Source organism: Pseudopipra pipra, chromosome W (assembly GCF_036250125.1).
Source record: "Pseudopipra pipra isolate bDixPip1 chromosome W, bDixPip1.hap1, whole genome shotgun sequence".
In the NCBI taxonomy this organism is placed as follows: Eukaryota; Metazoa; Chordata; class Aves; order Passeriformes; family Pipridae; genus Pseudopipra; species Pseudopipra pipra.
Genome location: NC_087580.1, coordinates 14690724 through 14718498, shown reverse-complemented (window position 1 = coordinate 14718498; position 27775 = coordinate 14690724). Strand labels below are relative to the sequence as shown.

Here is a 27775-nt window from a genome sequence, read left to right as displayed (position 1 = left end):
ACAGCCATTGCAAAGCAGTCTGGATGCCAGACAAATCCCTCCAAGGTTGTGCTTCCAAGCCCCAGAGCCAACAAAGGAGCTGGGAAGGGGAGGGAGCCCTGGGCCGGGCTGGGCAGCAACCTGCTGGTGATGGTCCCAAGGCAGCAGCTCTGCCAGGAGAAGGGGTGGTACCTGCAGCCCACAGTTGATCTCCTCGATGCTCAGGTGGTAGGTGAGGACCGAAGTCTCTCCCCTCAGCTCCACCTCGTAGGTCGGGCCTCCCTCCACCCGGCACAGCGCTGTGACACGGGCGATGATGCTGGCATGGCCAAAGAAGGTGAAGGGCACCTGCTGGCTCTTGCCCGGCTGCAGCACACCGGACACCGGCTGGACACCAAAAACCTGCAGGAGGGGAGGAGGGATCGAGTCGTTGAGCGTGGAAATGGGTGCAGAAGAGCAGCCGTGGCTTGGAGCAAAGTACAACCGTAGCTGGAGGGGCCTATTCCTCAAACACCAGCTAGAAGCATCCTAATCTCATCCTGCCTCCATGCCACTGACCAGTGGAGGGAGCATGGCCAAAGTCTTCTGCCATACTCACTGCTCAATGCATTAATTAATACCAGACATTAAAGTAAACTGGGATGTCTCCTGGCAGCAAGACATTCTCTCTGCTGCAGAACTTGCCTTTAAAACCGGTTTTTACTGCCTTCAGAAAAGCAGGAGACTCAGAGGTGAGAGCTCTTGGAGCTGAGGGGAAGACTCCAGCCCAGCTCATCTGACTCCTGAGGCTTTTCCCCCTCTCTCTGACTTAACAGGCTGCTCCTCTCAAGGTGCTACACCAAAAGCTCCTGAAAAATATCCTGTTGAGCACCTGATGAGGTACCAGGGGAGCAATGCCCTCCCTGGGTGCTGCAGAGGGAGTTCTGTAGCTCTGGGGGCAACAGACCTGCTTGCCACGCTGAAAACGTGCAAGCGAGAGAGATTCCCACTCACCTCCTCCACTCTGAAGCCAGGGGCCTCTGCCTCCGCCGACTGCCCAGACCCCTTCGTCTCCACTGAGCTCCGAGGCCCTGCAGCAGTGGATGGTGGCACCTGGAAGACAAGGCACTTTCCATTCCAGGACACAGCCACCTTGCCAAGTCTCACTCTATAAAGGGCAGCTCTGGGGCCGTCACTGCAATGCCGGCTCGTGGGTGAAGGCAGAGACCTGAAAACGGGTGCTCTAGCTGGGTTGGGAAGGGGGTACATGGAGATCAGGATTTGGCACGGTTTGCTACAGGAAGGAAAGTGGGAGCCTTCTCATCATGATGCAGAAAAGCCTCATTTTACATTGTAAAGAAAACAAGCCAAAAAATCCCCAACTCAGCATAGGTCTGTAGGATCAGAGTGGGCTTCTTCAAAGAAAAGTATCCTATTTCTCCCTCCCCAGACACCCCATGTCCAGCCACTGGCCCTGCTGCCCAGCCCACTCTCAGGGCACAGAACAGCAGGGCAGCAAAAGGGGAGGTCAGCATGAGCACGGCTTTTTGGTGGCAAGCTGGGGGAGGCAACACAAGTGGCAGGTGCCCAAGAAAACCCACCTTTGCTTCCGGGGAGGCCTCTGAATGTGATGACTTTTGGGAAGAGTCCTGCTTTGTTTCCAGAGAGTTCTCTGGATGTGGTGACTGTTCAGGAGAATCGTCCTCTGTTTCCAGGGAGCCCTCTGAATCCGATGACTCTTCAGAAGAATCCCATTCTGTTTCCAGGGAGTTCTCTGAATCTGATGACTCTTCGGAAGAATTCTGTTCTGTTTCCAGGCAGTTTGCTGAATGTGATGATTGTTGGGAAGAGTCCTGTGCTGCTTCCGGGGCTTTGGCTGGCTCCCGCACACTTCCAGGCCTGAAGTACCTCCTTGAATAACGCCCACACTCAACACAGCCGAACCTGGCCATTTGTGGTTGGGGTCTGAATCTAGGTGGGGAAGGTATGAACCTGGAAAACAACATAACCATGATCGCGGACCTGCAGTGGGAGGGAGGGACACCTGCACGAGCAATTCCTCGTCAGGATGCAGCCCCTGGGTGGGTGCAGGTGTGATGAGCTCAGAAAGGGGGTGTCTCAGAAAAGGAGAAGGAAGGGGAAGGTAGCAAGATGTTCAGCATCAGCTCAGGTGCTAACTAGCTCTTTCTGTGACGTAATTTGGGACTTTCTGGGCATCCTCCAGCACTTCCAGGCCAAGGCTGGGAATGCAGAGAAGGTAGCAAGGAGCAGAGAGCAGTTTCTCTGCTCGCAGAGAGGACCCATCCCAAAGCAGAGGGGCCAAAGGGCTGTGAAAGTGCCTCCACCAGCCCTGTGGAGGTGGGACTAGGAGCCCTTCACCAAGGTGGTCACTGCCTCACGCCACAGAGGTCTGAGAAAGCAGATTTCCCTACCAGCTTTCCTTCCCAGAGGAAACCAGGAGGGGGACTACAGCAGCACCAAACTCATGGAAAACGCCTATTCCCTGAGCATCCAGCCTGACCACGGCTGGTCGGTGTTACTTCCACAAGGGAAAGTCAAAAGCAGTTTGTCAGATGCCAGGCAAACAGCTTTGGTCTTTGCAAAGTACAAACAGGACACCAGAGCTTCCAGGAGAGGGCAAAGGTGCACATACCCTGTCAGGTAGTCCTTGCTGTTCACCCGGAATGACCAGTGGTAGTGGGCAGGAATTGGGCTGCAGTTGGTCATCTCCAGGTAACGCACTTGTTTTGTGCCATTCGCGATGCAACCGAAGTCCAGCGCTTTGGTCGGGATACGGAGATTCGGGAAGTAGACCTCTCCCCGAACGGTGATCTCTTCCTCATGAGGATGTTCCACCAGCTGGATCTTCATAGTCTTCTCTGCTACCCAGCTGATCGGATCCTTTTTATAGGCTGGGTTAAAGCCGATGGAGAGATGAAGTTCCTGCCCTGCCTCCATCTTCACAGGCTGCAAGGAGACAAGGAGTGTCAGTCACCCACACGATGAAGTCCCAAGGTCTGACAGCACAAAACCGTAAACGCTCCAAGTGTGACCCCAGCACGGCCTTCCCAGTCCACCCTTCAGTTCTTTACAAGGGAGGCTCTGACTGCAAGCACCACACTCCGGTGGGGGATTCTCAGGCTCCTGTTTCTGTGCTCAGCAGCAATACAAGAGGATGGCTGCTGGAGAGCTGGGGTGCTCTCCAGGAGACACCTCTGCTGCATGGCTTGCCCACACCTGGCTGCCTGCTCCCTTCCCCTTGTATCTTAAGAGCCAGGAGGGATCTTTCCAATTCAGATGAGTTTTTGCTTCCTTCAGCAGCTCTGCTGACTCAGTTCACAGTTCAGGCCAGTCCACTGCTGACTCTATGGAATAAACTTCTTGACTCGAGGACCTCCCAACAGAAGGGCACCACCACAGCCCTCCCTCTTCAAAGCCCACTGGCAGGAGGGTCCTTGGCTGCTCACCTGGGCCCCTGCAGGGAGGGGCTGATGGTCTGCATCACAGATTAGGAACGGCTGCTCCAAGTCCAGCAAAAGGTGGAATGGCAGGCAGCAGGTGTTTTTTAAAGATAGAGGCTTGTACTGAAGAGTCAGGACATCATCAGGGTGCTACAGAAACAGGAGACAAGGAAAAACAACCTCAAGGAACCACAGACCTCCTTCCCCTTCCAACGCGTTTCACATTTTTCAACCTCAGAAGTGCATACATCTCTATTTACTCTTTTTCTTTGATTCTAAACCTTCCAGGACATTTTTCCCTAGAGCTGATTCTTTACATGTTTCGAAACCCCAGCCTCCCCTGGGAGACAAGGAAACACTTCCATGAACAGAGGAGGGAATAGGCTCCTGAGAGGAGGCAGCTGCTTGAACAAGATCAAAGGCAGAAAGTGACCCCAGAACGTTTGTCTCCAGTTTTGTCTCCTCTCTTGGGCAGAACAGCACAAGATGATCTTCCCTCACATACAGTCATTTCTCACAGCCTTATTGGCTCCAGCAGCCTCCTAGAAGCAGTGATGCCAGCCAGAAGAGAAAAGCAAGCAGGATTTGGCCCTTCGTGGAGATCCTGCAGCAGCCCAAGGTCAGCTTTGAACATTCCATGAACATGTGGCCAGCCAGAAACCTCAACAGTCCCTCTGCAATGTGTGTCCTGCTGCCTCTGCTACAGGCACATAGTGTCTATAACCTCCAAGCTATGATCAGCCTAAGCTCCTTCTTCTTGTTTGTGCATTGTGGTGGGCTTCTTGCACGGGGCAGAGAAACCAGAGTTTGGGAAACTAGTTCTGGATGTACTGATATCAAACAGCTGCAGCGCCAGAGCACTCCATAAATCAGTGTGGCATCAAGCAGAGCACAAGCAGGCATCAGGGAGAGCTGAAAAGCTGCTCATTACACCCAAACGGCCCGTTCCCAGAATTCGGTGCTTCCGTGGAAGCCTGGCAACCTGAGGAGAGACCCGAAACCACAGAAACTAAAAAATGCAACACCTTTTCCAGACACCTTGTGGGAATGATGATGCAGAAGTTGGGATCCAGAGACTAAAGGGCACCTGCTTTGCCTCGGTGGCATCATCACTGCAGCTGCAGGACGTGTGTGGGTCCTTAGAAGCAGGTGAGGCTTGGGGAAATGCACAGAGCTGTACCATAGAGCTATACCATAGAGCATCCATGCCAACAGCAGACAAGGCAAAGACACACAGCAGATGACAGGTTTTTCCTCATCAGCCTGAGGAATTCACAGGAATCTCTGGTTTTCCCAGCTTCCCTACTTCACCGTGCGTTGGAGGATCCTCAAAAACCTCCCTTGACAGTGAGCACAGAAACTGGCATTTCTCTCCAGGTGGCCACGGTCCCCCTCAGCAGTGCGGCTGGAGCCACAATTCTACTTTGAGGAAGCTAAAAACCAGTCTCATCTCTAAAAACATCCTCACTTACTTTACAAAGTGCCTCAGGAAGGGTAAAGAGGGCTGTTAACACAAGCACACCCCCCCCCCCCACGAGCTCTCTCGCTGAGCCATGCTGTTAAATGCCAGGATGCAATCCAGAGACTTACCTTCTCCACACGGAAAGTGATTGCCTTGGATGACATTTGCACAGCGGGAGAAATGAACTTGCAGGTGACCTTTGTCTTGATTATCTCTTTCTTTGTTATCTCTGGCTTCACGACTGTCTCACACACAAGCTTCTCCTCCACGTCCTGCATGCAAGAGTCACTTGTCACCAGTGCTGCTGGCAGGGTGTCCAGCAAACGCCCTGCGTTGGCTCCTCACCCCCCACGGGCCACAAAGTTACAGACACTGCCCCCTTTTCTTCCTGTGCTGCTGCAGCCTATTTCTTCTGTGCTCCAATGGCCCTAACACTGCACCCCAATAGCCACAAAAGGCACTCGTGAGACACTCCCTCCCTTCACAGGGCTTCTCTTTTACTCTCTGCTTACTCCAGAGAAACCACTTGGCATTTGTTTAATTCACTTTCTGCTTGGGCTCCTGCTTTAAGCGTAACCTATTTTCTCTGCCCTTCCTTTGTGCCTCAGCAGGTGACACTGGTAACCCCCTGTTTGCCCCCAAGAAGCAATACTTCCTTCAGCCCGTATTTTGGGATCAGCATTGGGGTTTGGTAGCTATGGAATCACAAAAAAGCCTTAGCAACCGATGGTGGCCAGCAAGGAAAGCCACTGGTGCTGCCATGGAAACCTGTAGCCTTAAACGCTGTCTTGAAGGCCCTTGCTCATTTGCCCAGGCAAATGTCAAGGGGCTGCAGGAGAAGCCCCAGTGCAGGGGACCTGATGGGGAAGGCTCAGCCCTTGGCAGGGACCTCACCTGGACAGTGCTGGAGAAGCCTTCCAGCACCAGCTCCATAGTCTCGCCTGGCTGCAGATTCATACTCCGTGGTCGCAGCTTAAATACGGGGGTGGTGTGTCTCTGGGAAGCGTTTTTGCCCTTGGTGACACAGAGGGCAGGGAGAGGATGACGCTGTCGAAAGGGGCTGAAACCTTCGGTGCCCCAGTACAGCCGCTGGAACTGACGCCCCTTGTTTGTCACGTTGAACCGGAAAACGCAGGGAACGAGGCTGGAGGAGAAGCAGAGATGGAAAAGGTCATGGGAGCTGCTATTTCCCTGCAGTCAAGTGCTCTTAGTGAGCAATCTGAAGCGTTAATAGCTTGGAGACCATCTTCCCTTCCCGCTCTTAATGTGGACCAGAAACAATGTCTGATGCCCTTCTGATGTCGTTATTGCAAAGAGTAAGAGGTTTACACTGGTAATGTAGTATTTCCACAGCTTCCCTCAGCACAAGAGACTTCCTTCGTCACCATGGGCTTTTTCCCTCACCATCCTGGGCTTCCCTTAATGGATGCAGACTGAAACCATCACTTTGAGAACACTTCACCACCGAGAAGGCCACAAGAAGAGCATCAATGGGATGCCATTGGAATCCATGCAGCGGTGATATTTTCTCTACTTAATCTGTCTCTTTGTCATTCTCTTTCTCTCCCCCTTTCTCTCTTTTTCCCATTTCTTTCTCTCTCTCTCTTCCTTGTGTTTACTGTTAAATAAAAACCCGTACTATTAACTTTGGCACACGGTCTCGCTCGCCCCTTAATTTGGGCAGAGGCGTCTCTCTAATGATTTAAGGAACCTGAGCATAACAACATGTTTCTAAAGGAAGCTCTGGCTTCAGGGAAACAAAGCCAGGGCCTGGAGCACTGTAGAAGATTTAGCCTGAAAGTCTACAGCATAACTGCTCCTTGCTGAGCCAAGAGGAGAGGCAGGAGTTAAGAGATCTCTTACTTGAACTGGGGTTCCAAATTCAGCTCCGGCGCAAACGGTTTGTCAATGGTAATTGTGGTGCCGATGCCCACAGCCTGGATGGGGATGACACTGGTAAGGCTGTTCTCAATGAACAGCTTCATGCTGTCTTCAAATCTCCCTGTGTCACCCAGGTTTGCCGTGACAACCACAGGAACCTCAGCCTTGGCAGGGACCACTCCTTCCCTGGGTTCAATACTCCAGCATTTGCCATCCTGTAAGACAAGGCAAACATGCATTTAGGATGGAAACCATGGACCCTGGTGACTTGTGGGGTGTGAGAAAAGGAACAACTACAGAGAGGAGGGTAAAAAGCGTAAAGCCTTCATTTCCCTAAATCTAAACTACTGTGTCTGGGCAAGAGCAGAGCTTATACAACCTGTATTTTACCCGCCTTGAACCCATTTTAACAGACTTTTAAGTTTTGCCCAACCCAAGGGATGCTCCTCCTCAGGAGAATGTTATTCTCCCCCCAGTCTTTTCTTGGAGTGTATGCCAAGGGAAGCTACTTTCTCTCTTCTGGTTTCCCCACAGCAGAGCTGGGTTTTCACAAAGGCTCAAGACTGCTCAAATCCCACCACAGCAGCCACACAGCTGCAGGATACTGCTGAGAGCCTGAAGACTAACTCTGCAAAACCACTTGAGCAAAAGCCCAGCACCAAAGTCCTCGCCCCTGAAGGACCAAAGCCCTGGCTTCCCACTGAGCATCAGCTGCCAAGAGGTGCCCCAGAGCCCTTGGCTTTGGAAAAGTCAGCTCTAAATGCTTATAGCAGGGCAGGAAAACAGGAAGCAGAAAGAAAACTGCCCTGTGGGCATGGCCCAGCCTTCCCACTCTGGTCCTCTGCTTTCTCATGGACTTCCCTCTGTGGATGGGGTAAGAAAGCTGCAAGCTGCCCTGGGGAGGGAGGCAAGGCCTTCCACTGGGACAGCTGTACAGACACAGCTCGGCAGGTCCCGGCCTGGGATGAGCATGCAAAAACTATTATTTCCATGCCAGCACCACCCATCCGAGGTGGCTTGCTCTCTGCAGGGGTGGAGAGCAGAACTTCATTGTGGAGTTGAAGAAAGCTGCCCTGGAAATCCCTCACTTGGAGGTTACATTTCCTCCTCAGACACCTGGGAAAGCAGCAAGTGGAAAACTCACTCTCCTCCTCCTTGGCCCAGGAGGCTGAGCCTGGACTCTCCCCCACCGCCTGCTGCTTTATCCACAGACACAACCACGCCCACCGTGTCGGGGCTGGCTTCAACCAGCTCCAGCAGTCCAGCCCACTCAGCACGGAGGAGAACAAACCTCCCCCCAACGCTATGGAGGCCACAGGCTCCAGAGGTGCACAATCCCTGCAGCTGTGTCTGTGTGCAACAGCCCTGCTGCTCTGACCCCCAGGAAGGGGAAACTCCTGTCCCCACCCTGAGCTTGAGGCCAGACCTCACACCCTGGCCTCTACCATTAACAGCACTTCGGCACAAAGCAAATGTAGGTGGTATGAGGAAACCACGGGGAAATCCTTGCCCTCTCAGGAGCAAAGGGCCACTGGCTCCTCTTCATCTCAGAGCTCCAAAAACCCAACCTGCACCGCTAAATACCTTCCCCAAAATAAAGGGAGAACTTGTAACCACAATCCAGACTCGCTTCTGCTCCTACAACTCTGCAAACTGTTTCACTGAAGGTCGTCCCAGCTAAAACCACCTGCAGAGCCAGGCTCCTCTTGCCTCGGATGGAATCTCTTGTCTCCTCTCTCCCACAGGGCGATATAGAAACCTTACATATAAAATCCAAGTCCTGGGCTGCTGCTGACCAGGGAGTTTCCCTGGAAAACAGCCCCACAGACACTTACGATCTCTACTCTGAAGGCTGCAGGGATGAGATCCTGATTGCACAGCTGGAGAGTTTGGGAAGTCTCCTGTATCGCTTGGATCTCGCCGAAGTTTATCTTATTCACACTTGCGTAGACAAGCGGCGTCTTTCCAGTGCACATTAAACGCATTTGCTGTTCCAGGGAGCAGGTAAGAGAGATTTAAAAAAAACAAACCCACACAACAGGGAAAGTTAAGAAAGCTTAAACAGCTCAATCGCACTCAAGTCATTTCTCTAGGGACAGATATGATACTCCAGTTAAAATGCTGGCCTGTTAGGCAAACTTTTGACATCTTCCCTTCCAAATTAAAAAAGATTAAAGTCTGGGAAACTTTCAGAACAACTGTAAACTGTTGGCCCAAAGGTAAAAGCTTTGCAAGAAATCTGTACTTAAAAACAGTCTGGCAGTTAAACAGCTGGTTATTCTGGTGGGGAGAAACCCTGCTCTTTAAGGGAAGCAGCCTGATAGTTACGAGCAAGTGTTTTGTTAAAAGTCAGGCTCCCCTGCACAGCCTGCACTGCCTGGCCTTCCTGCTGACTGGTTTACGTGCACAACGCCAATGGCCCGGCTTGAGATCTTTGGTGCCACCCAGGGGATTTGACATCATCCTTTCCATCTGCTTGACTCTAAGTTTAAATCCCTGCAACCACTTTTCAAACATCAGCCTTCCTTTCTGACACAGAAAGCTGAAGGTTCCCAGAATCCTCCCTTTGTGTTCAGAGAGATGACATTTTAAAAGTGTTTCCACAGTTACCAGCATTTTCAATGGAAGACTAATTAAATAAAATGATCCTCGATTTCAGCTTAGATGAACTATATGCTGAGATTACCCCCTAGGAGGACTCCGCTCTTCCTCTTTTCCAGCATACACTGCTTATGCCACCACTGCCTTCTGTCCTTGTCCACACCAGCCATATATGACGAGTCCCTGCTTTCCCTGGAAGAATCCCTGTGCACTCCACCCCCCCAGGATGAACTGCACAAAGGCACACGTCTCCCCTCGCACTCACCAGTGGGGATGTCTCCTTCCCGAACACGGCGATATCCACCGGGATGGAATGAGCACCCACCGCCTGGACTTCAGCTGTAATTGGGATCTCCACCGCCTCGTGACCTTGGATAATCCCACACGGCTTGGGGCTGGAGTACCACAGAGCAGCGGCCTCTTGGTGTCTCTAGAGGGACAGAATCAAGTGCAACTTCAGAGGGACCTTTGCAGAAACTTTAAACTCCTTCACATCTACCACAATGGCAACTCACACGCGTTTTCTAAAAATCCCCAGGAAAAAGCTGAAAGGCACAAAAAAAGATGCAAGAATTGTTGGGGCTCAGCATCCTCTGGGGGTCCAACAGCTGCTGCATCCACAGACACCCACTCCTGTGCTGGCAGCCTCCTTGCAGTAGCTTTTCACAACCTTCTAAGAGCTCTCACAAGAAAACACCCCAAACACTAGAATATAAACTGCTTCCTGAAGAGGTTCAAATGCTTCCTGAAGCTGATATTCAGGTAGGTTCCTATTTAACTGCTTTCTAAAGTTTACATTCAGGTAGAATCCTGTTCTCAGCCCATCTTTAAGTCTGAACAGAAACCAGCAAGGTCTTATCCAAACCCCGTTTGTCCCTAATAAACCCCTCAACAGTATTTGAGAGGAGGAGGGGGATGAGATGCCAAACCTGAGGGAGAACTCTGTAGCATCCTGGAAGGGGGCTCAGGTTCACAAGGGTCATCATCTTCTCGCAAGGGACCTTTGCAGAGCATGGTCCACAGTAGAGGGTGGATAAGAGCAAACGCAGCTCAGGAACGACACATCTGGGCAAAGAGATGACCCCGAGGGAATGAGAGATACTGAGAGAACAGAGAGCGTTCACCCCACAGAGCATGGAATGGAGCATAAGACATTTGTCACTGTCCAACAGATGTTTAATACCCCTCCAGAGATAAATCACCTTTCACGTCTTTCCACTCAAACACGTCTTGTCAAGGAGGGGCAAACCCTGAGACTCAGCTCTGCAGAGGCTTCCAAGTGCCCGGGCAGAGCACGGGCCTTGTCCCACAGCAGCCTCAGCCCCTCCTTTGCCCAAGGAGGCTTGCAAGGACTCCCCCAACAGGCCCAGCGAGCCGTGAGCTCTGGGGGAGCCTTCCCATTGAGGGTCAGTGCTCACCAAGGCTCAAGGAACACGAGACTCCAGTGTCTCAGGAAAAACAACTCTCTTCTCTCCCAGGGTGCTGTTGCCCTGCCAGAGAACTCAGCCAGTGTTGAGGGCACGAGCCACCCCCTATAGGGTGTGGGTGATCATCTTCCCAGTTCCTACAGCTCCCTTGCTGCTGCACCCCACAGGTCCCCGGTCTGTCCCCACTGGCACTTGCGTTACAAAACTGCAGCCCAGGCACTGACTGGACGGCTCTGCCTGGGAGAGGGAACGGTACCAGGGAACTGCATCCCTCTTGTCATTAAACTGACACCCAGGGCAGCACCACAGGAGGGAATTTGGCTGCAGCAACAACAACATCTGCATTAAGTCTGAGAACTGAGAATGTTAATGCTCAAAAGAGCCAGAGGGAAGCAGGGAAACCTGAGCCCACCTCCACATCAAGGACTACTTTCCTCTCCCACTCCTGCTGTGAGCCCCTTTCCCACTGCCATGTGCCCTTGTTAACTGAGCCAGACCCCAGCTCTCAGCAGGCTGCTCAATGAGTCCCAAACCAATGCTGCAGTGTGGTTGGAACCCAGCACAAGCCCACCTCTTGCAGGAAGAAGGACAGGAGGAGCTTGGGAATTTTTTACACCTCAAGCAGCAAAAGCCAGGCCAATAAATAATGTCATTCCTGTTCCCCAGAGAAAAAGGCCCAGAGCCATGCCTGGCTGTGAGCAGGGGTGCTTCTCACCACGGGCTGCTTTCCAAGCACTGCTCTTCTCCTACCTAGCTGGGCAGAACCAGCTTCTTAAGCAAGCCTTCTCCTAGAGCTGCAGCCAGCAAACCCTGAGCAAGGCACTGTGCTGGTGGTGGGTGCACGGGGAAGGACGAGCAGCTGCAAGGAGAGCACTGGTACCTGGCTTTGAGGCGCAGAGCCAACACCTCCTTGCCAAAACCATCCACGTCCACCACCATATCACAGTCGTACTGTCCCACGTCATTGGAACACAGCGTGACCTGGTGGAAGAGAAGAGCAGCAAATACTTCCCTTCTCCCAAAAGCTCATTACCCACGTGTGGTCTCCTCCGGTTCTTGTTTCGCAGTAAGGCAAGGGAGGATTTTGCCTTAATTCTTCTGCTGGCCCATGCCTAGAGCACAGTCTCTGGGAGTAACATAAGCCTTCTGGCAATACTGAATTTGTTAAACACACCTTGCAGCTGTCAGGGCAGAGGTGGCTAAATTAAAGCATTATACATAATCATGTATAATCATGTATAATGAGACTAAAGCTCTACTCACTACTGCCTTCAAATTAGGGGCCCATTTTTTCATTTGACTACAATAACATAAATGCAAAGGAAATGTGTTGACTTGGACAGAATGAGTTCAGCTTTTCAGCAGGAAGCTGAGGGTAAGGTGTGCTCCTGCAGATGCTGGGCAGCTCATGGCTGCCGAGTTTTTTCTTTCCTCACTGGGGATCCCTGCAGTGACCTCAACTCATTCTGCTCCCCAGGAGAGGAGAAACGAGACTGGGAAGAAAAGCAAACTGCTTTATACAGTGGCATCTCTCTAACAGCCACCTTCTGTTCTCATCCTTCCTCTGCCTGTTTTCAGTCAAAGAAGTCACGCTCAAAACCAACACACGAATGACTTCTGTTGACCATGTGATCTCAGCTTATGGTTTTGGAGACAAAATGGTGCTCCTTCAGGAACATTCCACGTAACCCAGCTCCCACACCAGTGCAGATCCCTCCCTTGCACATGCTGAGAGCCGACAGCACTAAAGCCCTCCCACAGCCCAGTGAGGCTTCAGCCCCACCTACTGACCCATGTGTGGCCAGACTCCTCCCATACCCTGATCTCCTGGGATCCCTGGGAAGGGATGGTCCCTGTGCTGGGTGTTATGGTGAACTCCATTGGCTTCTCCTGACATGGAGCCAGTGTGCCTTTTTCCCAGGAGGGGTGAGCGTTGTCTTTCACTTGATCAGAGCTCCTAAGGCTGGGCTGTCCCTGGCCGTCCTCAGGGATGCGAAGGTGGAAGGTGATGGGCACCACGGAGGTGTTGATCAGGTGGCACGACAAGGTCTGAGGAAAGCCTAGGAAAATGACACAAATGGCCATGTAGGCACCAAGCACCTCGTGACTTCTGGTGTGAATATCCTGGTAGGATGAAACTATGCTCTGAGACTTGCTTCCCGTAACAGAAAGCCAGGGATACAGCCACACCTGGTGGGGATGTCCTGCAGAGCCAGGACACCAGCCCACAGCCTGCTCTGCAGTGGACAGGTGGCTTGGCTGGCCAGCTCTGTGGGGAGGAGACATCTCCCAGGACCTGCTTACCAAGCATCACTTGAACCCAGATGGGGAGGAAAACCAACTGCAGGCACAGCAGGGAGCTTCTCCGTGCCCATCAACAGGGACACTGCCCAGCTCCAGCAGTGACTCCAGCAGGGAGCCTCCACAGAGGCATCCTGGGTGCAGAATGATAATGGCCCTTCAGTCAATCCACGACTGATTTCACATTTAAACTGTAGATCATCTCAGTAGAAAGCCTTTTGTGAGCCTGAGATGGAGAACCAGAACCTGCATTTCAATGGTGACACTCTGGATGTTCAGCCAAAAGCTCTGTCAGCAGAGCTGGGCTTCTGCTGGGGAAGAAGAAGAAGAAGCCCACGGCTCTGAGGACACAGGTGCCTGAGACAGAGCTATTGCTGGGGCATCTGACCTGCTCAGGGATAACGAGGTGCCCTCACACCACTAATTAACATCCCACACTAAAGGTACGTGGCTTAAGCTCCCTTCTCCTGCAGTCCCATCCCCTGGGCCCTCCTGGGACGAGGACTTTTACAGTCGTTTTGCTGGCAAGGACTGGGAGATTGGAGCAGAAGAGACTACGAGGGACACCAGAAAATACTGACTTTCTATTCCTTTGGTCCTTTCGGATCTCACGATGGCAAAATGCCACCAGCAGCCCTGGAGTTAACACCCTGCAGGCTGCCATGGAAGGGCATGAGTGACAGATGCTCTTCTGTTCAAGTGCTCCGTTTTGGCAAGGCACAGATCCCTCCTGCTGCATCCAGGCCCAGGAACACTCACCAAAGGAGACGTCATTGAAGTCAAGGCCACCTGTGCTGAAATGCAGGCTCAGTCCGGTGACGTGGCCCCTGCGAGGACGAGGACAGAGGAGACAACGGCTTGGTTAAAGGGAACTGCAAAGCCTTTGGCCGTCCTTCCGGCTCAGGTGGGTCAAAGCTGGTGTCAGAGCCCCGTGGGCGTCGAACCAGCTCCACACCCTGTGCTCAGCACGGCGTCCGTGGGCACAGGAGGCAGCCAACAGCTGCTGATGGGGCTCAGGGCACCACGGCAGGCAGGGCACGCCCCCGAGGTACTGCTGGCCCCATGGAGGACCCTGTACACACACCCAGAGATGGCTCTGTGCCCTTGCCTTAGGAGAAAGACCGACTCACTACTTTTCTCTTGCAAAGTAATAACCTTTTTGTTATGTTTTATCCACTTCCCTGATGTTCTTGGTAAAATGGACTGCAGATTCCTTTTGTTTCTTTACTACCTTGATTCAGTGCCTCCCAACAGCAGCCCAGACACAGCCACCTCCAAAGCTCCAGAGCTCCCAGCATCAGCTTTCCTGCCTCCACCACATTACCCCGCCAGCCCGTGGTTCAGACTAGCTGGGACAAGCCCTCGTGCTGCTGTGGTGCTGAGGAGAGAGCTTTGCCTCTCCTTCATCACCCCTTTTCCCCATTGCTGGGCGAGGATTATCTTTTGCAATGGCACCAGCCCATGGGAGGATGCCCAAGTCCTTGTGACAGTCCCTGCTGCTGCAGAGCTCCCCATCTCCCACCCCAGTCCTTTCCTGCTGTGGAAAGGAGGTCCCAGAGCACTCCCTGCACAGGAGCCGGGAGCACAGCCTGTGCCTGTGCCTGGGCACGAGGGATGATGTGAGGCTGCTGCTGCCCCTTTGGCACAGATCATTAACAGAGGATTTTAGAACCACTTCTTCTGGCTGCAGAGTCACCCAGGCTGGCCCATCTCCAAAGCCCTGGGGGCCTTGCTGGGCGCTCAGAGGGGACATCCCAGACCAGCAGCTGCCCAAAACTAATGCCTTCCCACTGCCTGCCACGGCCAAGGCGGAGGGAGGTCCCTGCAGGAAGGAGTCACTCCAGCTCCTGGGTACCTGCACTGGGCAGAAGGCATCCCCACACTGAGGGGATGCCAACATCAGAGCCAAGACTAAGACCTCGGGCAACACCTTTTTTCTCTGCTCCACCACCAAATGAGGCAGGTGAGAGATGATTACCCAGAGACACCTACAGACGTGCCCACCAAGCTCCCAGAGCCCTCCTCACCTGATAGTCAAGGTCACAGGCTTAGGGCATTCAGCCACATTGAAATGGAATTCTTCCTTGAACTCCCCCAGGGTGGTGGAACTGAAGGAGATCTGGATAGGCTGGAGCCCACTGGGTGGAATGATGCCCTGCTGGGGCCGAAAGGTGAAGCAGGAGCTACGGGCTGTGGTTGGAGGGATGAGCTCAAAAGGAGCATCAATAGCTCCTTTGTTAACCAGCACTGCCTGCAGCAGCAAGAAAGCAAAATGGAAATACATGAGCAACCTTCCTTTCTTACAGAAGGCTGAGTTGTTTCTAAGAAACGATTAACCCCTGGAAAGGCAGAAGATGCCATGTGCTGCTACGTGGCAAAAGCCAAAAAAGTACAACAGGAGACAAGTTCTGCCTTTGGGTTTTCATGCAAAGCAGCGATAACTTCACATAAGCAGAGTCACTCCTGGGTTATCCCAGGGACATGGAGCGGGTCACTCCTGGCCAGCATCGCCAAGTTTATTCAGACCCGGCCTGAGGAGCAACGTGGGGCAGTTGCAGCCACGCAGTGAATCCCCACAGAGCTGCTGCTGCTGCTCCAGGGGTGCCTGGCCCTGCCAAGGGCAGCACACATTCAGCTTCCATGGCAGCCAACCGGTTTACTGCGTGCAGAAGACACCTCAGAACAGTGCTATCACCAACTTCAGAAGCTCTCCCCAGCTCTGCTAGGGTAGATCATTTGGGTTCTTGTATTTTTCCTTTAATCTGATAGTTTCTTAGACCTTGCTCAGCCAGACATGTCAAGAAAGGATGAATGTGAGGTGCACAGCAGCTCCACCTATTCTAAAGAGTTGCTCTCTCACATCTCTACACAGCCATGGGGAAACCCTGCCATTGCCATGGACTTATCCATCTGCTTTGGAATTCTTTCCGCAGTTGTTAGCCTGGCAAAACCTGTCAGAACAGTTGAGGCAGAAGCAGAGGGATGTCCCTCATTTTGTAGCTTTGCAGCTGCTGTTGCAAATATTCCCATATTCAACCTCTGCCTTGAAACTTGAAAACTACTCTCCTCTCGTGTGTTACCTGTGTTACAAATTGCACTTGGGGATCCCATGCTGAGCTGAGGTTTACCTGCAGCGTAGCTGCTTAGGACAGCACTAACAGTATCATCTACTCATTCACCTTTTCTCATCTAATGAAATTACTATATTGATAGTGAGAAACACTAAAGTATCAGCATCAAAAATGCAGAGAGAGCACAATCTTTTAGTAAGAAAACAACTCAGTGTGTCCTTTCCTGCCATGGCAAAGCTTTTGGAAGTGTCTGGCATGATGCAGTGCCTCATTTTCCACCTTTTTCAGTTGCTCTCTCTTGCAGTGGACTCAAGCTCAAACGCAGCCAGTTTGTTCCAGCTGCTCTTGAACAGCCTGAGCACAAAGGTGCCTTGAGTCTGAGGCTGGAACAGAAGCCTCTGAGCACTTCAGCTTTTTGACCCAGTGTTGCTTTCATGTGTTGAGGGGTTGTTTTGCAGAAAGCATCCCAGCTGATCTCCAAGGGAGGTTGTCAAAAAGCAGGAATTGGGGCTTCAGACAACACCTTTCAGGCCCCAGAAAAGGATCCAGATTCTGTGAACCCCCCCAGATTTGACTAGTATGTCAAATATTCCCTGCTCACAACTGCCCAAGTTGCCAGAAATTCCACAGGTCCGCCAGGTTCCCCTCTGCCCCAGGAGCCATCAGGATCCACCCCAGCCCCTGCTGCTCACCTCGTAGCTGTAGGCTTTTCCAACCAAAACTTTCCCCATGTCCAGTTCCTCAGAGCTGAGTTGGAGGCAGGGCTCGAGGCCTTCCCCTGTGAGTCGCAGGGGCAGCCTGGTCTCACGGCCTGGGGAGAGATTTCCATTTCAGTAGAGTAATTCTTACTCTCTTATCCTGCTTTTTCCAGGCTGCCTCAGTGCTAGTCCCTGACTCTGAGATGGGTGAGACCAGCTCCTTCCAATTTCTAACCCACCCCTCGGGCTTGTTTCCCGTTTAGCCACCAGTTTGCACCCTGAAAAAGCGATGCCAAGTTTAAAACATGATTTCTGCAGTGATAGGTTAGATATACAAAAGAAATTCTTCCCTGGGAGGGTGGTGAGAACCTAGCACAGGTTGCCCAGGGAGGTTGTGGCTGCCCTGTCCCTGGCAGTGTTCAAGGTCAGGTTGGACGGGGCTCTGAGCAACCTGGGCTAGTGGAAGGTGTCCCTGCCCATGGCAGGGGGGTTGGGGATTAGGTGATCTTTAAGGGCCATTCCAACCCCTTATCATTCTATGATTCTGTGATTTCCTTCTCACACACTTGGAGGAGCTTTGAAACCCATTCAGTGAAGGGACAAAGCTTGCAAAGAGTTGGACATTGCTGCCTGGCTTCCAACTAAATTGGGGGGCAGTGGCCCAACAGCACAGGGCTTTGTTGCCAAAGCCTTCAGCTTCTGCTGCTTTCTGACACTCAGCATCTTGTTGACAGAATGTCCCCGTGTTCGGTGACTGGCTTGGAACACGATTCTCATCTGACCACGTCAACAAACAGAGATGCACAGTTTCACACATCACAAGGAATGCCTTGGGAGCAACTTTTTAAATCCATGCTTTCCTTCCACAGCTCTAACGACTGCAGTTGGTGGGCAAGAAGAGAGTTTGTTAGCATGAGCCCTGAGTAATTACTGTAGATGGCATTTGTTGAGTTATCCCTGCACAATTACTGTCTAAATAAAAAGCTGTTTCATGACATTTGTATCTATCAGCTTGGAGCAGGAAGGAAGGCAACAGGGTGGCTGGGTTAGGGGATTGCAGCACCCTCCAGAACAGGAGCCTGGCTGCTGGAGGACCATGGGCCTCCCACCTCTTTCTTGTAGATGGGCAAACCCAGAGTATTCCCTGGATGGAAACCTGGCAGCCATCTCCCACTTTAAGGTGAAAAACACTAAGCAGCACCATGCAGAGACAGAGAGGAAGGACAGGGGAACCTGAACCACGCTGTGCTCTGTGAGTGTTCCCTCCCCTGTGCGGGCACAGCAAAGCCATCACCTCGGGGTGGGGGGTAATGATAACTGCTCCCAGAAAAGGACTTGACAGAACTCCTGGAAGCTGAGCACAGCAAGCCCAGTGGCCACCACCTGGACACACTTCAGCCTGAGAGCCAGAAGGTGACAATTCCCACACAGGGAGAGAAGCAGGTGCTGGCCAGGGGTGGTCCTTCTGCAGACAGCCTGGGCTCAGCAGGGCTCAGCCACCTCTGGTCTGCTGTTGTCTGGGCAGTGGGAGGTGATCCGGGCTCAGGGAGCACATTTCTACCTCAGCTCCTACTGCCTGATGATGGATCCATGAGGAGCCATCCTGGAGGTCAGTGCTCTAGAGGGGCTTAGTGCCTGTTCCCTAAAGCTGTTCTGCTGTGTAGCTCTTTGGCCTTTGAGGAAATACTGGCAAACCCGTGGCATGAGAGCTTATCCATGCACTGCTTGGATTGTTCTGGGATCAGTGTCCTGAGCCCTGGCCTTGCATGGGAGACCACCAGGAAGCTGCAGGGACAGTGGACATGAGCCAGCACTGCCCTGATGACCTTGGACCCTTCCCAGCACTTCCACAGGAGCTCAGTGGGCTGGAAGAGTATTTGCACCTCCCCCTCACTGTGTGTGGGTAAGAGAAAGAGGAGAAGGAGCCGTACCTGAGATGGAACAGTAGGCCACTTTTCTGTAGACTTGGGCTTCTCGGGGTTTAAAGAACACCTTGATTTCAGCTGAACAATGTGGCCCAACCTCTCCCTCCTAAAGCAGAAAGAGACAGCAAACCATTTACCTTCCAGTATCACATTTCTTCTTTTCAATCTGTAAGCCTTTACTTAGAGCAAGGAGTGAACAACACTCCCAAACCAGCTCAACACAACCGCAGGATGCTCTTAATGCTCAGCTGATCAGCTCCCACGCTACAATATTCCTACTCTGACACAAGCGCTTGGTCACATCGTGCTGCTGTCAGCTACAGTGGTGTGAAACTGCTGTTGTGCTGACACTGGTGGCTCTTGGCCTTAGATGGGCTATAGGAGTCACCAAGAAGAGAACATGATCCCCTTCCTTGGAAAGAAAAAACTTAGTTTCACTTTTTTTAAAAGAAAGCAGAGGCTGGGATTCTTGTAGGGTTTACTCCAAGACGAGGAGGGATTTTGCACTGCGCAGGCAGCAGGGATTCCTCATCTCACGCTGTGTCAATACTCATACTCAGGGCTCTGGTTGATGGAAGGACATTGGGGTTTGCTTGCAGAAACAGAAAAAGATTTTCAGTCCCTGTGTGCAATAGAACTCAAAAAGTCCATTTCCAAGTCTTGTGTCCAGGCTCCCAGATGACACTGGAAGGCAGACTCAGACATGCTGTAAGTCCTGGTTCCAGGGAGGGCTTGGCATTTCCATGACCTTGGGCTGAATTTGGCCTCCTTTTCGCTTCAGGTCAGTCTGTGAACTGACAGTGCTCCAACGCCCTCTGGGAAGCCCCACACATCACGTGTAAGCTGTGCCCCTTCCTACAGTAACCGACCCCTCTGGACACTGCAAGGACACGCACCAAGCTCCCTTGATGTCAAGCCCTTGCAGCAGAGCTCAGCTTTAGGCAGGTTCCTGCTGCCTGCCAGGAGCCCACAGGGTAGCAATGCTTTTTGCAACAAGCTCTCCAGCCTGGTCAGAAACCCCATGTCTTCTCTCGGGGCACATCGAGACAGCTGAGGTGGGGATCTGCCGAGTGACCTCATTCAGGGAGGGGGAGGAGGAGGAGGTTCTCAGCTATCACTTACCAAGGGCTCAATGGTGAAAACGTCATCTGAGAAGAGCATGGAGTCTGCTTCAATCTTTGCTGTCTCCTTCTCCAACTCGCGGTCGTAAAGGTCCAGCTCCTCATAGCGCTTCATCACAAGAGCCTTTGCTATCTCCTGGGGTGGCCGAGACAGATTGTGACACAGCCTGCAGCCACAGGGAGAAACAAAGGCAGCACGTCATTTAATAAGCCGCTGATTTGCAGAGCTGAGTGTAAGTGCAGAAGCAGCAAATAACTTGGGGAGGAGCAGCAGCAGCTCCCCAGCAAGGGGCTGAGCCTGAGCCACGGGCTCCCAAAGGGCTCAGAGGATCACTCGTCGTTCACTCGCAGGGCAGGTGCTTTTACTCCACACTTACAAGCTCAGGAGAGGTTTTAAAAGCCAGCAGCCCTCAAGAGAACCTCCTGGCTCAGAGCCACTGCCAAAACTGAGGGAGAACCCACCAGTGACCTCAACTGACTCTTCCTACCACAGAGCTGCTTGGGGGAGACAGATAAAGATCAAGGAGCTCCCCCACTGCCTGCAGGGCTTCCCTGGCAAGGGGAGAAGAAGCTGGCTCTCAGCTGCAGCTTACCAGCATCACTCTTGGCTTCTTCCCTTCTGGACCTGCAGGGATAAGCTAACCCTGTGTGCCCTGTTCTCTACACTGCCTTCCACCAGAGCATCCCAGAGCACTTTCAAAGCCAACTGATGAATTCAGGCATGGCACCTCTTCAGTGACATTAAAGGTTTTGTAGGCATGAAAACAGAGGCCCTGAGAGGGGGACATCTAGCCTTGAACCACCTTCTTGTTTTCCTCCTTTTGGCCTTCTCTGCAGACCTTTGGCACAGTTAATTGCTCCGTTACTTGGTAGCTGCAGCAGAAATCATTCCAGTGTTTTAAGATCACAACCAAGAGATGAGAAAGGAACAGCTGCTTCCCAGCTGGCAGATCACTGTTCCCCCCTCAGACTCCAGTCCCCTGGCTGTGAAGAACCTGCAGGTGGCAACTGGGGGGACAAGTAGAAGGTTCCATAGGGAGCAAATTGAGGCAGTGGAGTATAAACAGGACAGCACCCTCACCCAGCCAAATTCAAACACAGTTATAAAGGAAGTACAGTCATGGATATTACCAGCTGCACACAGACAGAGCCTTGGACAAACACTGTCACCGGCACCAAAAATACTGGCTATGGCTGGCTCCCTGCACCAAAAATACTGGCTATGGCTGGCTCCCTGCCCCAAAAATACTGGCTATGGCTGGCTCCCTGCCCCAAAACTACTGGCTATGGCTGGTTCCCTGCCCCAAAAATACTGGCTATGGCTGGCTCCCTGCCCCAAAACTACTGGCTATGGCTGGCTCCCTGCCCCAAAAATACTGGCTATGGCTGGCTCCCTGCCCCAAAAATACTGGCTATGGCTGGCTCCTTGTGCAGCGCATTCGGAAATGTTTCTCCAGGGCTGACCTGCAGTGCTGGGCATGAGGAGGGCATCCAGCCACTGAGGTGGCAACCCTCTGCTCAACCTCCATCAACAGACAGTAATTTCCCCATGACGTGCCAGAAGGCCCTGATACTCTGCACCCCCACCTTCCACTGCCTTGTGTTATATAACAAGGGAATACCTGCCCGAGTGCAAGAAGCGGGGTCACAAATAGGACGACTGATTTAGGGGGCACTCACCTCGGAGGACCCCCAGAGTGGACCCCTGACAACCACTGAACCAAGACCTGAGTATGTGGAATGGCAAAACCACTGCCACTCTCTCCTCCCATGCTGATGAGAGACTGTACAGAAGTAACTCACATAAATGGTCAGGAGACAGAGGAGCTAACTGAAAAAATAAACCTTTACTCTGATAAAAGGGAGAGTTCACTGAACAGACCTCAGTGAGGTCTCTCAACTCAGTGGAGGTTGCAGCTTCTTTTATCTCCTTTGCCCGGAGCACAGGTCCCTCCCCATTTCTCCATTGGCTGGGATACTCTGGAGTTACAGGCTTCCCAGCAGGCCTACTGTGTGTCCCCCATTATGTGCTGATTCGGTGGCTCTGGAGGTCGCTGACGTTGTTCAAGGTGGAGGCCACAGCACTTCAAAAGGGAGGACAGGGCCACGTGATCCTCCCATGCTGCTGGTTGGTCCCCCTGTCTCTGGGCAAACTGCCCCTCTCCGGAGCTGAGAACTGAACAACTTTGTCGCTTCTTACTGCGAGCTGTGACTGCCCTGCAAACTCTGCAGGAACACCTACTTGTTCCTAACACCCTAAAGCACTCAAAAGCACAAGCACCCCCTGAGGCCATAGGTTAGTTTTACCCTTGGGCAGTGCATGTCACTGCATCTTTCAGACCAACCTGATCTTCTGCTGATACTCCTCTGCCTCAGTAGCAAAAGCCTTCCACTGGAATCGGGCTGTGATGTTACTTCTGTTGTGGATGACCATGGTTCTGTGGCTTGACAGTGTGAGGTAAGTCTTGTCAAGTTCCAAAGAGTACTTGTCCAGCTCGATGTTGAAGTCCTCAGCTTTTCCAAGAAGTCTGGTGTGGGTATCTTCACCTGGAACAAAGCAAAGAGGAGTCTTTGCTCAGCTCCCTTGCTGATGGAATTACAAGGAGCAGAGCAAACCACAGGTAACAGAAGAAAGTGTCCAACTTTTAGCTGGATAAGTAATTCCATGGATCAGTACATTTATCAAATCCCAACAGCTCCGTGGGTACAGTGTGAGGATGTCCTGGACACCACCTTAAGCACCTGATTTCTGGGTGGGTTTGTAGAGATTTGTCCTCAGGTGACAGTATTTACAGTGAGATTTGTCAGGTGTGCTCAGGTGACCCACTCAGATCCCAGGCAATTCTGCATCAAATTCATTCGGGTGACTCTAAGGAGCCCCACTCAGTCACAGCCCAGGGGCTCCTGAAGGCACCCCACGGGGCTCCTGCCTCTCCCAATCCCGCTCCCTGTCCAAACCCATGGCCACATCAGTCTAGAAATATTTGATATCATTCTGATCTCAAACACCAAGCTGAAGCATTTGAAATGAAAGAAAGAAGGGCAGAGAGACAGACTAAAAGTACAGAGCAGCTTTTACACGAAGACTGAATGGGGTTCTTTGACCTAGAAATCGAATGGGAGACAGATGGGAGAGGTTTGGAGAGCATGAATGGCCTGGGAAATGGGAATAAGGGACAATTTGTCACGATTTGTCATCCAACAGGAACCCGAGGGCCTGAAAATGTTCGTAGACAGAAATTACATGTATATGTAGAGGACAACATAGAAAAAGGGTGTGTGGCAAGACAACAGAGAAGCAGCTTAGGGGACAGAGGTGAGCAAGAGACACATGACATTGGAGAGAGTTGGATGGAAAGCTCACACGTCACAGACAGCACTGTCCAGGAACACAACTTCAGCCCTGCACATCCACACTGCAGTGGAGAATCAAGGTTCCTCCTTCCTCCACTCAGCAACTCCCAGCAAAACAGGATTCCAAAAATCTCATCCCTGTTTGAGGGCTTTATCCACTTTATCAACCCCCTAAACACTAACTAGTTTGCACTTTTCGTTGCGGTGAAGCTGGGACGGGGCGGTGCTGCTGGAGGGGAATTCAGGTGGCTGGGACAGTGGGGAGTGCTGGTAGAGGACTGGGGTGGGGGTGCAGGATGGAGGACACCATGCTGGCACCAGGGTCCCCCCAGGGATGGACCAGCACACAACAACACAGCACATCCAGGACAGGGGCAGACTCAGCCTTGGCCCCTTCTCTGCTCACTTCTGAGCACTGAAACACACGGAGGCTTTGAAAGGAACAGTTCTACAAGTAGTTTGCAGAGCAAGTCTAACGTTATTCTGCTTAGAAAGGGCTCTGCTGTTCGGAAGGACGCGGGGTGAGTGCACCTGCAGTGCCCAGCACTCACCTCTGTCACAGTGCACTGCCAGGGATGTGGAATGGTGCCCGGTCTGCAGCGGGTGATATTCCACTGTCACTTGCATGGCTTCACCAACGTCGAGGGTTCCCGTGGCTGGGCTGACAGTGAAAGGGCTGCAAGACCAAGGTAGAGATCAGGACTCTTGGGGGAGGTTTGGGGACGATACTTGCAGTCTGGTTCACTTCAGCTGACTTGTGCAAGCGAGGAGCAAAGCAATCAGTCAGCAGAAGACAGACAGAACACACAGCATCAGAAACAGCTACTGACTCTCTTTGGAGGAGATGCAGCCCTCAGAAAATCCTGTTGGATGAAATGAACTTATCTCCCCCATACTCTGCATGGAGGCTCAAGGGTCCGACTGCCAGCAATCCCAGCAGAGAATGGTTTGGGAAGAGCACAGAGAGGGTTAAGAGCTATTTGCATGCACAACTTGACACTGACTGCCTCAGGAATCTCTTTTCCAGTCCCTTATAAACCTCATTCAAGAGATGCAAACGGAATCTCAGCTGTCCTGTGAGATTACAGCCTAGGAATCAAGAGGAAGAATAAAGTCTTCCTTGAAGACCAGAGAATAATGAGTTTAATTTGCAGTGTGGTTGTTTGGGGTTGTTTTTCCCCTTGTAAACATCCTGGTTTAGCCTAAGAAAGGGCACCTTTTATCACATTTCAATGAAAGCTGCTGGAAGAAAAGGAGCAATGAAAACTCTGAAGGAGTGCAACTGCAGATTGGAGCAATACAGTGACATGGACACAGTACCCAAAAGGAGGGTCCTGTTTACAGCCTGAAGGATTCAATCCCAGCTAAATGAAGTGCCATTAAGAGCAGCACATCAAGGGAGCTGAACAGGAGGTTTCTGTGTATTCCCCAGGGATGCAGTCTGGGATTCTGGAGTGTCATCCAGGCTGGTAACTGTTTGCTTGGCCCACCAGAGAAACAAGGGAAATCATTAGGCAAATGTGTTGGTGCAGCTTGGATTTAACAGGAGCAATTTGGCTTTGTCACCAGGTAAACAGCTCTTGCCTGACAGACACAAAAATCAGAGCTTTAGTGCTTCAGGACAGCTCAGGTGAAAGGAACAGTTCTGCCCAGGGGCTGCTGGGCTTTGTGCTCTTCCTACAGCCCCACTGAGAAAACAAAAGTTTAGTGCTTGCTGATGGTTAATTTGTCACCTTAAAAACATTTCCTGGGGATTCTGATAATGATTAGAGAATGCAACACAAAAAAAATAAATAAGAAGAACAACTGGAGCCCTGTGCAAACTGAACTTTGTTCCTGTCAGTGGTGACAGCTGATGGAATTGCTGCCCTTTCTGCTCCTTATAAGGAGCTACTGCTGCAATTAGGGGCCTGACCTGGTCCCATTACCACCAGTGAGAACATCACTACTGGCTAATGGAGAAGCCTTGGGCCAGCAATGTTTTTGTGCTGGGCCTGAGACTTTGGAGAGAGAGGAGGAAAGACAAGCCCCACCAGCCCCAGAGCTGGATTACTCTCTGTGCTCCTGCATCTGCCCTGATGGGGATGCCAGGACTGCTGCAGGGCTCTGCTGGGGCTCGGGCGTTCATTGCCTGGAGTGGGAAAGGCACGGAATTTTTTTCCTGTTCTTTTGCCAGAAATTTTGCCAGAACAGAGAAGTTACTAGTTAAGGGGCAACTCATGAGTGCTACCTTCCCTCCCGTTCCCTTCCTACTCCTGCCCCATGTCGATATACTCCTGCCCTCAGATGGCTGGATGGGGAATAAGACTCCTGGTGCTGACTTCAGGGGATGCCTGAGAAAGAAGGCATCTTCCTATTTTCAATTTCTCAGAAGAGGATCCAGCCAAGTTCAGGACTAAGAACCCAAGTGCAAATCAGCCCCTGCATCTCCTACATTTTCACATATTCCCCAAATTGCTCCTGTTTCTTATACACCTGTGCATATGCCTATGGGCAGATGGTAGATCAACAGGCATGAGAGGACCTTGAAGAAAGTTCCCAAGGAAGAATGAGTGATAGTTTGACAAAAATTTAACACAGAGCAAAATAAATGGAAAACAAAGCAGAAACACGGGAAATTCAGAGTATTTTAAAAGAAATCGGAATTAAATCTGCTTGAAAATTTAGACTGGCTTTCAGAGGTTCCTCATGAAACAGAAGAGATGACTGATGCCCTCAGCTGACAAGGGAAATCAGTTCAGCTTTGAATAACAGGAACAGCATGGGCTGTTCACAACACAGCTCATGTTGGGCATCTGATGAGGGGCCCCCTGATGTGCCACACACTCGAGGCCTCCTGGAGAATGGGTTTATTGGCTGACAGTGGGAGGCAGCCATTTCAGAAGGTGTTGGCGCTCAGGAGGGTGCAGACCAACCACTAACGTGTTCCAGCAGTCCCCAGGAAATCTGGGAGAGACAAAGCTCAGGGCTTGCATCCTGCTTCAAACACTAGAAGCAACAGCAGACCCCACACATCCTGCCCCTTTCCAGCTGTGGCTGCAGTGCAGCAGCTCGGATGGTCTGGTTCCTTTGGGATACTCTTTCCCAACTCTGCCATCACCCAAAGGTGTTTTGCACTAAGACAGATGAGCTGCTTTACCTCTCAGTGCTGAGGCTGTAACAGGCTTCCAGGTTCCCAGTGTTGTGAACCAGCAGAGTCTTCTGGGTGCTGTGGTTGACTGGACACAACGAGAAGTCCAGCTGGTCAGGGAAGTCCAAGACTGGGCGGGCACCAATGGCTCGGATTGGCACAGTGAGCTTTTCTCTTTTGCTGATGCAGACAAGCTGGTGGAAATGATCCTGCAGGAAAAGTAACTGGCACAGCATTGAGGGCATTGAGTGCCATCCTCATGGCAGAAGAAAAAGGGCTGTTTTCTATGACCCTTTGTGGGCATGAATTTACCTCTTCCACCCCCAAAACGACCACTAATTCATACTAATAAAGGCTGGAGAACAGAGCATGTGAAAAAGCATCAGTTTTGCTCCATTCCAATGGGAAAGAATAAAGCTCTCTGGATCATCTTTTTGTTCCTCTGGTATTTTCCATAATTAAACCCCTTCCAGTGAGCCTAGAGGTGGCTAAACATCATCACCCCTCCCTGTCATTTCCCTGCTGTTCCATCTGCCTCTTCCCCCGTGAACGTTCAAGAATAGGCACGGAGGGAAAGCACAGCCCTCTAGGCCCAGCTGCAGGGCCTGGCAGCACCACGCCGTGCCAAGGTGTGACCAGCTCCAGGCTGCCTGCCCCCAGCCCAGAGCCGACCTCACAGCACGGGCTGGGCTATAACCAGTGTGCAACAAACGCCCTGGCTTTAGAGACAACGTTCCTCCAAACTCACCTTGCTCCCCTCAGGGGTGAAAAGGATGTTTATAGTACAAAATGAGCCCGGTGGGATCTGATGGCACACACCATTGGGGCCGACCAACTTGAAATAAGGTGAGCTGTCCATGGTGACCTTCACCAGCCGAGTAACCTGCAGGAAAGACACAAAATGGTGATTTTGCCACTTGTGGAAACAGGAGGAGACCTGGGTGTGCCCTGGTGACAGCCTTCCTTGACCACTTTCCCAAAAGACTTTTAGCTCTGGAGGTACAAGCACAGGCTACACAAGGGTGAACTTGGATCCCTCTGCCTGGGCAAAGCAGCTCGGCCAGAGGCAGTAGGGCAGTGCCTGCTGGGAAGGAAGGTCAGGCACCAGCAGTATGGAGATAGAACACCTGAACCAAGTCATCCTCATTTCAACAAGCCCAGAGAATCTGCCTGCTTCTGCCTGCACACAGCCACGCAGCCCTGTTCCAGAGGGAGAATGTGCTACCTGAAGGCAAACCAGCACATTGTCCTGGGGGAAGGAAGAAATTCCCTTCTAACAGACTGAGGTGGAGTGGGGAAGTCCAGCTGTGGGGAGACAGTCCCATGGGCACACCAGCAGAGGAGACCAGACCCTTGCCCTTCCTGGGAAACTGAAGAGAAAAGGA

General features: G+C 51.9%; 1 protein-coding gene across 1 annotated transcript in view; it reads right to left on the bottom strand.

The window, feature by feature from the left end:
* The window catches only part of LOC135404871 (hydrocephalus-inducing protein homolog), a 271661-nt gene that overhangs the window by 226266 nt on the left and 17620 nt on the right, over positions 1-27775 (bottom strand). Inside the window, exons 6-27 of the mRNA XM_064639602.1 lie at positions 27139-27273; positions 26400-26614; positions 23812-23936; positions 22252-22453; positions 19908-20073; positions 18792-18891; positions 16855-16973; positions 15119-15342; positions 13851-13918; positions 12609-12850; positions 11671-11771; positions 10293-10428; positions 9629-9793; positions 8598-8750; positions 6745-6977; positions 5776-6025; positions 5010-5153; positions 3426-3569; positions 2612-2925; positions 1560-1950; positions 973-1071; positions 172-381 (exon numbers count right to left, since the gene is read on the bottom strand). Of these exons, the coding sequence (XP_064495672.1) occupies positions 172-381; positions 973-1071; positions 1560-1950; positions 2612-2925; positions 3426-3569; positions 5010-5153; positions 5776-6025; positions 6745-6977; positions 8598-8750; positions 9629-9793; positions 10293-10428; positions 11671-11771; positions 12609-12850; positions 13851-13918; positions 15119-15342; positions 16855-16973; positions 18792-18891; positions 19908-20073; positions 22252-22453; positions 23812-23936; positions 26400-26614; positions 27139-27273 (3936 nt within the window). The remainder of the gene's footprint in view (positions 1-171; positions 382-972; positions 1072-1559; positions 1951-2611; positions 2926-3425; positions 3570-5009; positions 5154-5775; positions 6026-6744; positions 6978-8597; positions 8751-9628; positions 9794-10292; positions 10429-11670; positions 11772-12608; positions 12851-13850; positions 13919-15118; positions 15343-16854; positions 16974-18791; positions 18892-19907; positions 20074-22251; positions 22454-23811; positions 23937-26399; positions 26615-27138; positions 27274-27775) is intronic.